The sequence below is a fragment of the Phocoena phocoena genome, chromosome 19, assembly GCF_963924675.1.
Source record: "Phocoena phocoena chromosome 19, mPhoPho1.1, whole genome shotgun sequence".
NCBI classification, from domain to species: domain Eukaryota; kingdom Metazoa; phylum Chordata; class Mammalia; order Artiodactyla; family Phocoenidae; genus Phocoena; species Phocoena phocoena.
The window spans coordinates 23,855,840-23,871,629 of NC_089237.1; the positions used below are offsets into that span (position 1 = coordinate 23,855,840).

At 49.9% G+C, this 15,790-nt stretch overlaps 2 protein-coding genes across 3 annotated transcripts in view; both read right to left on the reverse strand.

The window, feature by feature from the left end:
- Positions 1 to 163: 163 nt before the first annotated feature.
- Positions 164 to 6,987, reverse strand: SLC35B1 (solute carrier family 35 member B1). 2 transcript variants are annotated; one of them, XM_065896973.1, is made up of 9 exons: positions 6,531 to 6,987; positions 5,746 to 5,849; positions 5,031 to 5,161; positions 4,706 to 4,736; positions 3,957 to 4,114; positions 2,260 to 2,386; positions 1,415 to 1,521; positions 1,094 to 1,247; positions 164 to 396 (listed from the first exon to the last, which is right to left on the reverse strand). In XM_065896973.1, the coding sequence occupies exons 1-9, from the start codon at positions 6,731 to 6,733 to the stop codon at positions 344 to 346; spliced, it is 1,068 nt and encodes a 355-aa protein (XP_065753045.1). In that variant the 5' UTR covers positions 6,734 to 6,987; the 3' UTR covers positions 164 to 343. The 2 variants fall into 2 exon arrangements, with proteins under 2 accessions (XP_065753045.1, XP_065753046.1); XM_065896974.1 differs by lacking the exon at positions 6,531 to 6,987 and having other exon boundaries at positions 344 to 396; positions 5,031 to 5,136; positions 5,746 to 5,777.
- A 2,165-nt stretch (positions 6,988 to 9,152) lies between these two features.
- FAM117A (family with sequence similarity 117 member A) overlaps positions 9,153 to 15,790 on the reverse strand; it is a 42,220-nt gene continuing 35,582 nt past the window's right edge. Inside the window, exons 6-8 of the mRNA XM_065897522.1 lie at positions 14,751 to 14,952; positions 13,213 to 13,363; positions 9,153 to 10,392 (exon numbers count right to left, since the gene is read on the reverse strand). Coding sequence (XP_065753594.1) covers positions 10,092 to 10,392; positions 13,213 to 13,363; positions 14,751 to 14,952 — 654 coding nt within the window. The 3' untranslated portion in view covers positions 9,153 to 10,091. The remainder of the gene's footprint in view (positions 10,393 to 13,212; positions 13,364 to 14,750; positions 14,953 to 15,790) is intronic.

Genomic DNA, 15,790 nt, shown 5'->3' on the forward strand with positions numbered 1-15,790 from the left:
CACAGCAGCTCTTGGGGGAACTGGCCACCCAGCCAGGTTAACCACACCCACGAGGGAGCAGCCTGGGCCATGAGCACCAAGCTCTGCCTCTTTCCTCTCTCTTTCTTTCTTTACTTGTGCGAGGCTGTGCTCCTGGCCATCAAAAACAGAAACAGCCACTCTGTCTTGTTAAAATCCAAATGCTGTTTTTAGAGTATGTGATTTTGCTTCCTTAAAAAAAAATAACAAAATAGCCAGACTGAGACCTAGTCCTTTATCTCTATTGTGTCCATTTTCCCAAAAGATGTCACTGTTCGAGAAAATAACTTAAAATATTCTTGGAGTGGAGGTAGTCTCTCTCTTCTTAGTGGGATGTCTTCTTGGCTCCTTTCCCAAACTTGGCATCGAGACCAAGACCTATATAGAGAGAGAACACGGGGGGGGGGGGGGGGTGGCGGTTATGGGGAGAAATGAAGCCTACAAATGATTTGGGGGTGGGGGGGTGGGGGTGAGCCTTGGTTCTCCAAAATTGGAGCTTTAAATAAAACTAGTTTTCAAACATTGGTTTTATAAAAGCTCCTCAGAGAAAAGAGATTGGTATCAAATGAAAAAAAATCACCAAGATACTGGTAATTACGTGGATATTTGAAATATAGCAGGGACTTCCCTGGCGGTGCAGAGGTTAAGACTCCACGCTTCCACCGCAGGGGGCGCGGGTTCGATCCCGGCTTGGGGAACTAAGATCCCGCACATTGCGTGTGGTGCGGCCAAAAAATAATAATACAGCAAGACTGAAAGAAATTTAAGCATCAAACTTCTAAGCTAGGTCTCTCAGCTTACCCACAGCAGCATAAATGAGTAGGGAATAAGTATAATAATTTTACCCTGCTCAGTACCTGGGGAAAGCAGAATTACTGGAAAGAAATCACTCAAATGAAATGTTCCTTAGGAAAGCTAGAGTAGAGGTAAGGCTTCCTTTTCTCTTTTAAAAAATTTTCTCTAAAGTAACCTAACAAATTTCACAAATATACAAATAAATATTAAGGAAAAAGAATAACGCTCTGTCACTGTCCCTTTGTGTGGTCCAGAGCTGCCCGCTCTGGACGGAACTTACCCAAGAACACAAGCACAGTGCCCACCCACTGCATGGGGCTGATGGGGTTGGCAAAGAGGATCACAGAGGCCAAAATAGTGAAGAACTTTCGAGTTGTGGTGATGATGGAGCAGGTCAGGGGACCAAAATACACCACTGTCATGAAGATGAAGCTCTAGAGGAAGACAGGGAAAGACTAGGTCAGGCTGGCTCTTGGCTATCTATCTGCCAAGAGGTCTAAAGTCTGTAACAGGACATCACGGCTAATCTTGCCACCCCTCTTCTCGTAGCCTGGCCAGTCTCTTTTGGGGAAGCCAAGCCATCCTCCATCAAGGCACTCACCTGGCCCAGGGCACTAGTCAGGCCAAAGAGCAGGATGTTATAGATGATGGTAGGGTATCTTTCGGCAAAGCTCAAGAACTCCCAGAGCTCCCCAGTGAACAGGATTCCTAGGAAGAAACGTCAAAAGATGAACGGTGCATCTTGTGTGCCCATATTCACACCCCTGCAGAGGCCTGCTAAAGCACTCTGAAGGAGGGCATGGAAAAACATATGGAGTGAGTTTGTATTGTCCCATCAGGCATCTCCTATTTTTCTGATAAGAGAAACTAACTAAAGACTCTTCTGGGAAATACTTGGAAGTTAATGAGTTACTCCTGCCAAAGTGATTGAAAGCAGCAAACCTCAGATGCTGTGAAGATACCGATCCACACATCCCTAGCTCAAGGCAGCCCCAAGCACTGGTCGATTCCAGCCATCAGTAGCCTCCTCTGTTAACCCTAGTGTGTTGTATGAAAAATACTCCCTGTGTGCGCCCAGATTTGAAAAAAGTTAGGAGGCACTGATTTAAAAGCAAATACATCCATGTTTGAACAATGTTCAGTATTCACCACATACCAATGTCTCATCTCCCTCAGAAGAGGGCGAGTTCCCAGGGCACCCCAGCATTTTACTACTGTGTGTCCTCCCATGATACCTGGCACAGGTCTACCCGATTGTGCCAGTAACAAGTAGCAAGCAGAGCCAACTGGTGAAGGTTTCTCCAAGGCTTCTCAGGGGCTTGCACATAAAGGCATCTGAGAACTGATGGGCAAAGTTGGCAACTGGCACCAGAGCTAGAGATTATATGGATGAGGGCAGTCTGCCCTCTGCTGATACGTAGAAAGAATAGCAGAACTGCTCCTTACCAGCTCCCAGCAGCAACGTCGACCAGAGGTTGATGTTCAACATCATGTCGTTGGAGCCTGTTTGGTAGTGAGCCCGCATGTGGTCCTGGGAAACGCCGGTCAGTCCATCCAGGGTGAGAGACAAGAGCTGGGAAAGAAAGAGTACAGCCTGCAGCGAGAAGGCCACCGGGACCCTCCCTGACGCAGGACACAGAACTCTCACCTTTCTGAGACCCCTCAGAAAAGCCGCTGCCTTAAGACAGAGTCCTCAGACCAAAATGCTGCCATTTGCCCACAGGGGGAGGATGGGAGAGACCACGTGAGCTCCCTCCTCCCCTCAGGCACTCAGAACGACAGGCGATCTGAGCCACATGGATGTAATGTGATCGGAGCACGGCAGGAAGCCTACCGCTTCCCAACACAATGCCGTGAAGTCTGGCGTGCGGGGGCCTAGAACGGCTCATGGTGAGCCACACTCATTCTTCCACTAAAGCTGGAGAGAGGAAGTCTAGTCCCAGCATGTTAGCCTCCTGACTTGGAGTATAGGGCTCCAGAGACTGGATTCTGTGGTCACACTGCCTGGATTAGAATCCGGGGCAATGTAAGTCACTAACTCTGCCAATTAACAGCCACGTGACCACGGGCAAGTGATTTAACTTTTCTTTGCCTCAGTTTCTTCACCTGTAAAATGGAGATAATGCTATCTAAGTTATGAGGTTATTGTTGTAAAAATTAACTAGTTTACATGTAGAACACTTGGAACAGTGCCTAACACCTAGTAAAGTAATAGCTACTATAGTATTTTTTTAATTAATTAATTTATTTATTTATTTATTTTTGGCTGCATTGGGTCTTTGTTGCTGCGCACGGGCTTTCTCTAGTTGCGGTGAGCAGGCACTGCTCTTTGTTGCAGTGTGCGGGCTTCTCATTGCGGTGGCTTCTCTTGTTGTGGAGCACGGGCTCTAGGCGTACGGGCTTCAGTAGTTGTGGCTCACAGACTCTAGAGCGCAGCCTCAGTAGTTTGTGACGGGCTTAGTTGCTCCGCAGTATGTGGGATCTTCCCAGACCAGGGCTCGAACCCGTGTCTCCTGCATTGGCAGGCAGATTCTCAACCACTGCGCCACCAGGGAAGCCCTATAGTATTATTATTATTTTTTTTTTTTTTGTGGTCTGTGGGCCTCTCACTGTTGTGGCCTCTCCCGTTGCGGAGCACAGGCTCCGGACGCGCAGGCTCAGTGGCTGTGGCTCACGGGCCCAGCCGCTCCGCGGCATGTGGGATCTTCCCGGACCGGGGCACGAACCCGTGTCCCCTGCATCGGCAGGCGGACTCTCAACCACTGCGCCACCAGGGAAGCCCCCCTATAGTATTATTTTTAACCCTGGCTTCCACGTTCCTTGGAAAGCCACAGTGAGAGACACACTACTCCTTTCCTCTTTGTTCTCAGGTCTCTGGAACCTCACACCAGCATTTAGACACAGGCCTCAGAGTCATCCCTTCCCCAGAAGGAGAGCTGACCCATAGTGAAATATTTTAGGCTCCCCACTATGGCCTTAGCAGAGCCAAGGGCTTTGCAGCCAGAGACAAAGACCAGAAATGTGGGGCAAGAAACATCACAACCTCCCTCAAAACATATAACTGGCCTTCTGCCTGCACAGGTGGGGATACTCCTTTGTTAAGATTACTGGAAAAGGCTTCCTTTCCCAACAGGATTGCATACCAGGAGCAGCTCTCCATAGCCAACTGTGTGTTCTTCTATCCCGACTACTTTCTTGGGTTTGTACATGAAAAGGGCCACTCCAGCCACAATTAGCAACACACACAGGTACTTGGCCATTGGATACTTCTTCTTCAAAAGGGTCACTCCAAGGAGCATGACTACAGGGAAGAAACAGAGTGGAAAATTCAGGCACCCATAGGCATTGATGAGCCCAACACTCTCCTTCTAGGAGACAAAGACTCACGGGAAAAAAAGAATGTCCGAGAAGGAAAGCCGACAGAGGACAAAAGGAGGGTGCAACGCTGGCACCTAGACAGAGAAGACTGAGCAACAAGGTTGAGCAAAGAGTATAAGGAAGGGAAGAGGTAGAGAACAAAGGTGAAAGTTCTAGGAAGGAACAGGGCAGGGGAGGGGCAGCAGGGAAGAGTGACAGGTTGAGGAAAAGGAAACTGATGATCAGATGGGATTTAGGGTGTCTAAGGACAACGTAAACACGTGGGACACCAAAATGATTGACTATGTGAAGCAGGTTAGGTCAGCCTCTGGCTCTCAGTGAGGATTACCAGCTAATGAACACCCAACACCACAGGAAGTGATAAAGGATGGGCAGGGGGAAGGGATGGAGGGAACCCGAGAGATAGCTTTGGTGAGACGACAAAGCCCAGAGGCATAGAGCTCTAGCAGAGGAGGATCAAGCTCACTGCAGGAAGAGTGAGGAAGGAAGATGGCGACCATCTTCTTCTGCTTACCTGGGATGGGCTTGCACGATTTACCAAGGACCTGAAATTAAATTCAGCAAAAATAATTTCTGAGCGTCTTTGGTGTGCCAGGTACTGCACTAGGTGCTACAATAAGATGAGTTAAGTGTGGGGCCTGCACCAGAGACTGCAGCCTCGGAAAGCAGCCCTACCACGGCCAGCCCACCACCACTAAACCTCTGATCTATGGTTCTTCACACTCTTAACTTCCCAAACACACTCTCTTTTTATTTAAGTCACAGGCCAGAGGGAAGCATCTTTCATCCTCTTTTCAAGCAACTTCTGAGCCAACCCTCATCCCACCCGAAGGCTTCACCTGAGTTGGGTAGCTGACAAACTGTAGTGCCGAGTTGCTGGAGACCATGGCACCCAGATAGGAGACAGAACAGGCAGCGTAGAGCCAGCTCCGAGTACGATCCACCCTGGCAGTGTCAAAAAACTGGATCCCTGGGAGAAGACAAAAGAAACATACAAGAGAAAGCTGGTGGGCCTAGGATGGACCACTGAGCAAAAGTCAAAGCCACATGAAAGGAATTTGCCTGTCAAATAAGATGAGAAGCACAAACTATTTCTGTCCTCTTAAACTGGGAAATCCCCGAAGATTCTCCAACTCTCCAATCCCACCTAACCCTAACACAAGACCTCATGGAGGGCAGGGGTGGGGTTAGGGTGTCCATTCAGTTCAAGGAACTAGTTATCCCTGCTGCTAGCCCCCAGGGAACAAAGAGAGAATGCTCAAAACATGCTTGAAGCTGACACATAAAGGAAAATCAAAAGGACAAAGGAAAAAGCTTTAAGTATTCTCATGGGGATCTGGAACACAGAAGACCCATTCCCTGCACATTTCTGACTGACAAGTTGATTTAATCTAAGGAAATGGGGTTTCACCCTTTTCCAAAGCCACTAGTTTTCTCAATCGAACAGAGAGGCTGTTGCAAGCACTAAAGGGGCTGAGGGTGCTGAGACTTAGACCTAATGCCTAGGATACAAAGGGGAGGGGACACACAACAGATTACTGTCTAAGTACTCACAGATCTTGGCAAACACGGCATTGATCACGCATTGGATGAAGACCAAAGTTAAGGCAAAAGTGAACGTCTCCTGCTTGGCTCCCTCCCCATACTTTCCTCTTGTTCTAAGAATGAAATGCATGAGAAAGAGGGGAGGAATTAGTATACTTCGCTCAGTGCCATCTACTAATCCAGAGCCACTGAACACTTTTGAAGTTTTCTAGCCTCTCTAGACGTAGGGAGAGTTTGGTAAGGTCACCGGGCTCATTGACATCAGAAGCTGATTTTATGGGATCTAAAAACTAGACATTCCAGGCTGCTGATCCTGTAGCCGAAGGAAAAAAATATCCGTACAGGATGGAGCAAGAGGAAACGTGAAAAATTAGTTGGTGAAACGAGGTATCCCGGGCAGAAGAAGGGATTTGGGCTATAGCAGCAGGGCCGAGGGCAAAGGAATCCCCTACCTGCAAGCATCTGGGAGTTCCCAAAAGGGGCCGGCACAGGTCATGGAAACCTAAGCCTGTGAAACCTAGCTCCTTAGAACCAACAGGAAAAAAGAGCAACCAAGGGAAGAAAAATAACCAGCTCCCGAGAATCCAGAGACCAACTTTCGCGTTTTAGAAACCTAGGGAGGTTTCAGCGGCAAAGGCGGTCAGGATGCCGGGAGGGCGGGGCGGCGTGGGGGTGCAAAAGGGAACAGTGGGGCCAGGGGCGGGAGGACCGCGAACCTGACCACAGGCTGGGGAGACAAGGCGGACTGGTTAGGGGGGCGGAGGTCTGCGTTCCGACCCGGGGGATCCGCTCACATCTTTTCCTGCAGGATCCCATAGTAGAAATAGCAGACAAAGACGCCGAGGAAGCAGAGCGGCAGGCGCAGCCGGTCGGGCACCAGGGAGCTGCTAGCGGCCATGAGACGCCCGGACGACCCGACCGGAGACCCGCTCACAGCCGGCAGCGGCGGCGGCGACAAGTCCAGCCGGACATCGCCGACCGGCGACAGGGGCCTCATAGGAGCTGCATGTGACCGCCGTTGAGCAGGGCCTCAGCAGCCACCGCCAGAACTGCCAGCTCAGGACCGCCGAGGGAAAACTCTTCAGAACCCTGAACCCGCTTCCAAGGAAAGGGCACCCACCCTGGGGCCTTGATCTCGTCCCTGGTGGCCAGGGGAGCCCGCTGTCCCGAGGGTGACGCCTTACCCTCGAGACTTTCCGACCAGGCAACTCCGAGGACAACTGAGACCTGGAGCTCGACGGGATGGCCTAGGAGATAGGGGGACGTGGAATGATGACGTATAAGGATGTGGAGGTGACCAATTGGCTGCGCTGTCCAAAGGCAGACAGGTGGGCGGGAAGGAGGAGTGCGCCGGCCCGGCAAATCCGAGAGTCTTTTTCCCGGTCGGCTGTCAGGCTTCTGCTGGGTCCTAACGCCCGGAAATCGCAATGCAGCCTTAGCGCCCCCTAGCCGCTGCCCAGCGTCCCTGACTCTAACCCCTCTACAAGAAGAGCGTTCGTTGCTCAAGGTCTGGCTTTTGGGGAGCCGTCCTCCTCCTAGGGCACATCGCTAGGCTCCCAAGGGCGGCAGAGCTTTTGTTTCAGCTCTGTCACTTAAAGGCAGGGTAACCTACGCATGTCACCTAAATTCCGAGCTACAGTTTTCCTAGTCTATATTATTACTAATAATAGCCACCTTGTCGCCTCTTGACTGTTCTGAGGATCAAAGGAGCTGAGGCTGTGAAACGGTTTTATAAACTGTAAAGTGTGCTGTGCAAGTTTGAGGTATTTATTAGTCATTACTCTTTCTCAACTCTAATCTTATTTCCTCACATCCTCAAGGTGGAAATGGAAGCTTGCCGAAGTGGATTTTCTTCAGGGTCTTACAACTCACCAACAAGGGAGCAAACCCTCCTGCATTGATGAGCTCCTTGTTGGAGCCCCTCCCTCATCCCAGTGTTGGACCTCCACGTGCAGACGCCAAGAACTAGGGCCGGACTGACCCCAAGGCTTGCCACTACCGGCCTCAAGCCCCACCGTAATCACTGGACTCTGGGTTGCTCTTTGGGTAGAGACTTCTCCCCTTCTAGCAGCCTGCTCCTTTGGCACAGCCTCACGCAAAGGAAGGAAACTCGGGGCAGCACCACACCCATCCCTCCGGGCCTGACTCACTAAGACTTTGGGGGTAGGCCAAACATCTTTCAGGGGAGGGGTAAGAAGTAGAAAATAGGGTCTGTCTGCAACCCCCCGTGTCCTTTATATAAGTTGGGGAGGGGGACCCCGACACATTTGTTCTCTTGCCCAGTGGTTTACTTTACTATATTAGCCGACGATTCCAGGGCACGGAGCTGGGGTTCCAGTCCCAGCTCTGCCTCTTTACCAGCTGGGACTTCAAACAATTCACTTGACCTCTGAGTCAAGTTTCCTCATCAGAAATTAATGGAAATGTACCAAGCGGTCGAGTACTGTGGTTAGAAGCACAGGCATTGGATTCAAAAGATCTGGTTCCCAGTCCTAGCTTCCCCGCTTTGTACCTGTGTTTTGGCGGCAAGGTTTATCAATTTTTTTTTTTGTCTTTCCCTCATTAGTACAGTGGGATTTATCACATCAATGGTTTGTGATATTTCAATGACATTTTATGTAAAGCATTTTACAGTGTATCCGATGCTTACCTAGCCAATACATGGTAGTTGGGATAGCCTGGCTTAAGAGTTTGTTTTGAGGTTTTATGAGATAGATAGATATAACTGTAGTTATTATGACTGCCTTTGGGGTAGTCGACTTTTAACCCACACAGTGGGGATAGTGTGTCTTTTGTGAAAATGCTTTGTAAATTGCAAAGCACTATCCGAATGTTCGGATGGTTATTCTCATTTTCCCCGAAAGCCTAAGAGCGCTTACGGGGGTGGGGGGTGGGGGGGGGCAAGTATAAAGCTGAGGAACAGTTTCTTCCGCCCTCTGTGTTGTGGGTACTCACTGATGTGCAAAGAATACTCACAAGGAGCTAAAGGTTCCCTAAAACTGCCCAGAGATTCGATCTGAATGCCATTCCCTCATCTTGTTTTCCTTGCTGATGCAAGGAGCACCCACAATGTCAAACTGTCTCCCCTTGGTCACCCTTATGTCCCTGCTAAAATCCACTCTCCCTTAGGGTGTTTTTCCAGACTCACCCAAGAAAGGATGACTTCCCCACTGACTCCTTCACCCCACCTCCACCACACTCTTCATTCTGGACAGACTCTCCCTGGCCCTACTGTTTCTATGTCCAAGTAGAGAATGCAAGCCTGCTGTCCTGAGGACACAGACTCTGGATCCATCCCCCCAACATTATGTATTAAGTAAAGGCTCCTCTTAAAGACAAGGATGAAGTGATTAATATGATACCCTCAATCTCCATCCCGCTCCCTCCCCCCAAAAATATTTAACAGAACCTCAAGCTGCTGGGAATACTTATTTATTTGGTCTATTAACACCAAGATCTGCAAAAAACAAACAAAAAAACACAACTTCTAAACACAGGATAATAAAACTTGAACATTAACATTCTTCTTCGATTTTGTGTAAGCTCTGCAGTATGGAAAATATACAAACTTCAAACAGCTGCAAAAATAGTGTCTTTGGGAGAAAATAGAGTTTCTACATCGATACAAGAAAAATAGGCATTTTTCTAATCCAACCCAGTCCTGGGGCAGGTGGAGGGTGGAGAGTCACCACTTGCCACCCGGAGGAATGCCAGCTCTCCCTCTCCCCTACTACCCACCTGGGGCTGGGCAGGCTGGGCTGCTGCTTAAGACAATCTTAGGGTGAAAGCGAGATGAAAATGCCACTTAGGAAAACGCTTGCTTCCCCCTCTGCCAGCAGCTGGATTGGTCAAGTGTTATGGCCCTTTCGGGCTGCTTTGGTCAGCTCCTCCAATGAGAGGGAGGTAGGGTGATGGGACTGAGAGGATCGGGAATCTATTCGGGTCTCCTCGTCTGCGTCTGGGGAGGAGAGGTAAGGAAATCTGTGGTGTCCGCTCTCCTTTAATCATGGCCAGCTTGCTCCATGATAAAGACAAGGGCCCCATACACAGTCCTTCGGACTCACACCCAGGGGTGGGGGACCCAAGACCTTCTGGGTGTGTTTTCCACCAAGTGAGAGAGGTGACAAGAACACGGGTGTGACTCGTGAGCTGCCCAGCTGCTAGTGGAGGAGGCAGGTCCCCTCACATTCGAAGGGGCAGGGGTCCATCGGGAAGAGGACCCAGGGCTTTGACACAATGAATGAAAGCGCTCAAAGGCCAGGAGGGAAGGGCTCCTTCATCCCCCGTCTCAGGGGAGCTCGGGAGGGGCCTGCCACCAAGGCACTGGTCTCCATGGTGAAGTGGGGGTGGGGCCCTCAGACCACCAGGGAGCTCTGGAAAAGCACGGGCTCTTCTGACGGTGGGGGGCGCTGCCAAGGCTCGAATGGCAGCGAGGAGGCCTTGGGGGCCTCTGGATCCTTCCGAGGCGGTGGCCTGGGGCTGGCCGGGGGAAGGGGGGACCCCGGGCTTGAGGGGCAGTTACGGAAGATGAAGCCCATGCTGGGGAAGAGGGGCTTCATCAAGCTGACGGGGCAGAAAGCCGAGCCGGTTGGGTTGAAATGGACTTTGTTCTTGTCAGGACAGGAAGTCAGGAAGGCCAGGTCAGGACCTGGGGACCTGGAGGATGGAGAGAGAAACACAGACATACATGTGTGCATGCACACGAACAGCCAGTGAGAAGGGGCGAGAGGTGTCCCAGCGTCAGGGGAGCGAGGGAGCTAGGGCTCTGTTCAAACATGTTGGTGACTTGACCCAAAACACGACAGGCTGCTGAGCAACAACCAGCGCTCAGTAGGCCCCTCAGCTCTCCATGTTTTAGAGATATGGCTAAACAACAGGAAATGTACTTCAGCTAAAAACAGGAGGGATTAAAGCTAGACGGAAAGGAGAACTTCCTGACAGTGTGATTCTAGAAGAGGAGACCGAGAGATCTTTTAAGTTGAGCGATTTCATCACTGAACAGTGTTTTAGGGGCAGACCACTTGCCTGAAAGCAGAGATCCAAGCAGAGTGACTTGGACTTTTTATAGCCTAGAGCAGGGTTTCTCGTCCTCAGCACTACTGGCATTTGGGCCTGGGTGATGCTTGGCTGTGGGGCTATCGTGTGCATCACAGGATGTTTAACAGCATCCCTGGCCCCTACCCACCACACGCCAGCAGCACCCCACTCCAAATTGTGACAACCATTGCCAGATGTCCCCTGCGGGGAAAAGTATCACCCATTGAAATCTACTCACCTCAAGAATCTAATTCTTGAGCAGATTTGAAAGGTGTGATTTTCAAAACCCTTGCTGGGAGGAAAGGACAGCAGCTAGACCTTCTCAGGAGATCTAGGTTCTAATTCACCATGTGCTCCTGGCCTAACCTGCCTCACTCTAACATGGAAAGTAATTCCTACCCTTCTGATCATGTAGGGGAAATGAAAGGATTAAAAGAGGTCAGGCCAGACAGTTCTAGAGTAAGGAATCCTTATGATAAAAAAGGAAGAAGAATGTCCGGCCACGCTTCAAGGGTGAAGAGCCCTGAGAAGCTGCTGGTTATGAGGATTCTGGGCAAGGAGACAAAAGTGTGGGAAGACAGTCAAGCTCTGCACCAATGCTTCCCATCGCCTAATTTTTCCTTGAAGTGTAATGTATACATACAGAAGAATGCACTTAGTGTACAGCTTGACAAATTGACTACTATTTTAATTGTAGGATTCTAATCATTCCAAACCCAGGAAGAAGAGCGAGGCACGCAGAGGAGGACGGATGTTGGCCCAGCGTGAGCGATGGGAGGAGAGGTAGAGGGAAGCGAAGGCCTGTGTGCAGGGTGTGTTTGGAAGCCTGGGGTCCCAGAGGACTCCGCAGCAGCAAGGTGCCCCCTGACTGAGAAGGGCTTAAAAGAATCCCACTTTAGGAAGAGATGGGGGGTGGGCAGGAGAGGGAATGCTCTCAGCGTGTGCATGCATGCACGAGGAGGGTGACCCAGGGGAGACCAAGTAACACTCGAAGGACGTGAGGGCAACCAGCGTGACCCTGAATGGCTTGATTCCCTCCCTGGGAATCTTACACGATGGGCAGCCAGGAAGAGGAAAATGTGGCAGAGGAACCACTAAACATAAGAACTTCCCAGTAGGAAAGTTCATACAATAAAGAGACACCAATGAGCTGAGAATTTCTATCCCCGGACATCTAAGAAAGTAACTGATGGATCGCCACCTCTCTCAAAGGGTTAACATAGGGGCAGGAAGCTGGATGAGATGACTTTAAACCTCTTCTGTCCTTATGAGCCTACAAAAGAATAAAGACGAGCAACAGCCTAACTGCCACAAGCAATTCCAGGTTGTAATTACTCAACTACACTGTGGACTGGGGAAGGGTACAAGAGCCCAGAGTCTGCTTAAGCTACGAGACCTGGCCTCTTCCCCACACACGACCCCAGAGGATCGAGGGTTCTTGGGGAGATGCCAGGCAACAGTGATGATGGGAGCAAACCCTCAGTGCCCCTGGTTTTCTCCATAATTCCCACTCTGGGTTATATAAGTACCTCCTGCTACTACCATGGGTTGTCCTCTCCCTTATCTGAGATACAGATGGAGCCATCAAGGCCCCACACCCTGCCCTAGCTAAATCTCCACTCACACACCATAACTAAACTTCCTCACTGCCATCGAATCCACAGCTTCCAATGTGAATCGGCCCCGATGAATATTACAGTGGCAGTGGGAATATGGTGACCTCTCTTCTTAGCTCCTGCTAAGGGGGACCGTGGGACATTTGGAAAGTTCTGGCTCTTGATTCTCTCTGCTAACGGGAGGGAACTGTACTGAAGAAATCAACTTAAGAATGACTTCTGAATTGTCCAGTCTGGTTTGGGAATATTCCATAGTCCTTACTTGCAAGGACTGGAAATTTCTGTCTGTGAGTTCATGACACTTGAACCACTGCAGCTGCAGGGTGAAGATTTGACTCAGAAGCAATCAGAAAGCTTTTTAGGCTCCCCCTGCCACACCAGTGGGCATGAGGCGCTTCTAAGCTCTGCCTGAAGAGAATTACTAGTATGTTCTCTCTCTGATTATGGTCTAGCAAATTCTCACACCTTCCCCGGGGATGGAAAAAAATAGAAGAAGCAAAGGATTTAGGTTTCAGATCTCTTTCCTTTCCAGCTCCTGCTGCGCTTGTGGCTGGCATGTGGGCAGAGAGCAGGTTTCTATGGAGATCATGATAAGCAAAGACTTAGGTGCTCAGAGGAGGTAATGTCAACAAGTTTGGTCATGGAAAGACTGCAATACTGATCATCTACAGCTGACAATGTCTCCAGGACAATAGGGAGTCAGACTAAAGAGAGGCCTATCAGGTGGGATGCCACAGGGCTCAGCCTGCATCCCTGTCCCTCCCTCGCACATCCTGACCCCCACCGACTGGCTGAGGAACTCACGACCGGCTGAGGTACTCACGTGGCCTCTTCAAACACCCGCACTCTCTCACAGCCTTCAGGGGGTTCCCGTTTGAAGACGTAGCTGTGATTGGGCCGAGGGGAGGAGGCAAAGGCAAGGACTGGAGATGGGCTGCCCTCTTCAAGGAAGGCTGGGTGGCCTGGAGGGGAAGCTGCAAACACAGTAAGGCTGAGTCCCATGGTGCTAAAGGAAGGGCTCCGCTTTCCCAGACTCAGACCTTGGTGTAAAGGGGCGGGACTGGGAGATATGGTACGGTGGGTGGCAGTGGTTATGTTAATCCAGGTTGTTTGTCTACACTCTACCTTAAAACATCTTTGAGGCAGCCTTACAAGAATACAAACCTTGTATATGTGTGGCTGATTCACTTTGCTGTACAGCAGAAACTAACACAACATTGTAAAGCAATTATACTCCAATTAAAAAAATTAAATACCATAAAAAGAGGCCCAATAAAATAATGATGATAAATAAAATAAAATTAAAAAAAAAAAGAAAAGAAAACCAGAATTGTAAGGGGGAAAAAAAAATACAGACCTTGTTATACAGGATAAAAAATCACAGTTGAACTGAGGGAAAAGTTGGGTCTAATACCAATTCCATATTCCCCGGAGGTAGACTGCGACTGGAACTCCAAGTCTCAGACTTGAAAGAATCCTAACATCTCTATCTCTGCCTTCTTCCAAGACTGCACCGCCCTGCCTGCCAACATACCACAGCTTCTTCCCTTCCATGGTCTTGAATATCTATCCCTTCTTCCAGGAAGAGCTCTTGTACTGACTCAGACAAGCAATCTTTACTCAACCCAACTTGTGGGATAAGATTCCTCTCACTTTCCACACAGCAAATGTACTTTGCCGAGGTTACAAATATTGACTTTATCTGTATTTGTCTCACATTTATTCTTTATTTCCTATGCTCTGTTTACCTCGGTATTGTTAGGTCATGCCTTTGGCCAGCCTACCTCATGGGGTCGCTGTGAGGATCAAGTTAGGTGATGCAGGCAACAGTGCTTTAGAATGTCAGGATCATTATGACGGGGAGGAGGGACTCTTATCTTGTCCTCTCAGTGACGCAGCCACGGCAGAATAGAAAGTGGAGATGTGGAGTCAGAAAGCTTGGGTTTCGATTTGGGTCAAACTGTGTGACCTTGGGCAAAAGACCACATTCTTTTATTTGCAGCGTTCACACCCGCCTTGAGATGTATTGCTGGTAACGGGTCCAGTGGACACCTGAACGGGCTCATGGGCTCTCCACAACGGCATCTGAACCTCAGCCAAAAGACGGGGGTGGGAGGGATTGCTTCTTTGGATTACAGTGAGGATTAAATAAAATTGTAACTGCAGAAACTTCATATAAATTATAAATTAGAATCTATATCAGGGACCACTATAACGTATGGAATACAGATGACTCCCAAAGATATTCTAGTTGGTTAGTAAGTAAAAACTGCGTGGCCAGAAATTGATGAGAGTTGGAAAAGGGCATGAGATGACCCCATACCCCATGTGGGCCCCGCAGCCCGGGCCTCCCCAGCTCACCTTTGTCACTGGGGATGGACGTCAGCTCCTCGGCCGCACCCTGGTGTTCCTCACGGCTAGTCTGGCCAGAAGGCTGGGGGGATGACAGGGGCATGGAGGGAGAGCTGGCAAGGTTTCCAGGCTCCAGGAGGAGGAGGGGATGATCACAGCTGCCGCTCTGGGGGGGAGCTGGGGCACGGTGCCCATCAGGGATTTCAAGGATCTGCCGAGGAAGAGTGGGGGTCAGGCCTGTCTCTGCAGGCTGGCAGGGCTGCGGTAACCCTTAGGGTCATCCCCTTGCCATTGTCCTTGTCCTCGACTCACAACACACAGTGACAGCAGGACACCATTTCCTCATGTCACTGACTTTCCCAACAGCCCCCAATCTAAGAGACACCTCCTCCTGCTTCTCCCAGAGCGCTTCATTCTTTCCCCTCATAGACAGAACTTTATGACTACATATTTATTTTATGGTTTCATCAAGGTGTTGCCCCCATAAGGCTGTAAGCCTCACGAGGGCAGGGGCCTCCTGTGTGTCAGGCTCTGGGAACACAAAGGTGAATAACACATGGAGGCACAAGAGGGGGCAAACCACCAGGACACTGTAACAGCTATAGGCCGTTGCAGGACAAATGTGCAGATTACTTCCATGTATTAAATACACCCCCCTCATTTCTTTTAACATTCAATGGTACTTGTGTCCACAGATCACCAGTCTGTGTGCACGTGTAAAATCCTACATATATGCACATGAAAAATCAACCAGCAAGTAAATCATAAACTGAGGAGTGTGTCCATTAGAATTATATTAATATTGCCCAACTGGCATTCCGCAATTGTCCTGTGTCAGTATAAAAATGTGCCTGAGGGCTTCCCTGGTGGCGCAGTGGTTGAGAGTCCGCCTGCCGATGCAGGCGACACGGGTTCGTGCCCCAGTCTGGGAAGATCCCATATGCCGTGGAGTGGCTGGGCCCGTGAGCCATGGCCGCTGAGCCTGCGTGTCTGGAGCCTGTGCTCCGCAACGAGAGAGGCCACAAGAGTGAGCGGCCCGCGTACAGCAA

Bases quoted from the DNA above. Each gene is read 5' to 3' on its own strand.
- SLC35B1 (XM_065896973.1), bottom strand. From the start codon at position 6,733: ATGAGGCCCCTGTCGCCGGTCGGCGATGTCCGGCTGGACTTGTCGCCG. The intron at 5,850-6,530 runs GTGAGCGGATCC...TTTCATTCTTAG, and splicing joins GGGATCCTGCAGGAAAAGAT to AACAAGAGGAAAGTATGGGG. The intron at 1,522-2,259 runs GTAAGGAGCAGT...GTTTCTTCCTAG, and splicing joins GACGTTGCTGCTGGGAGCTG to GAATCCTGTTCACTGGGGAG.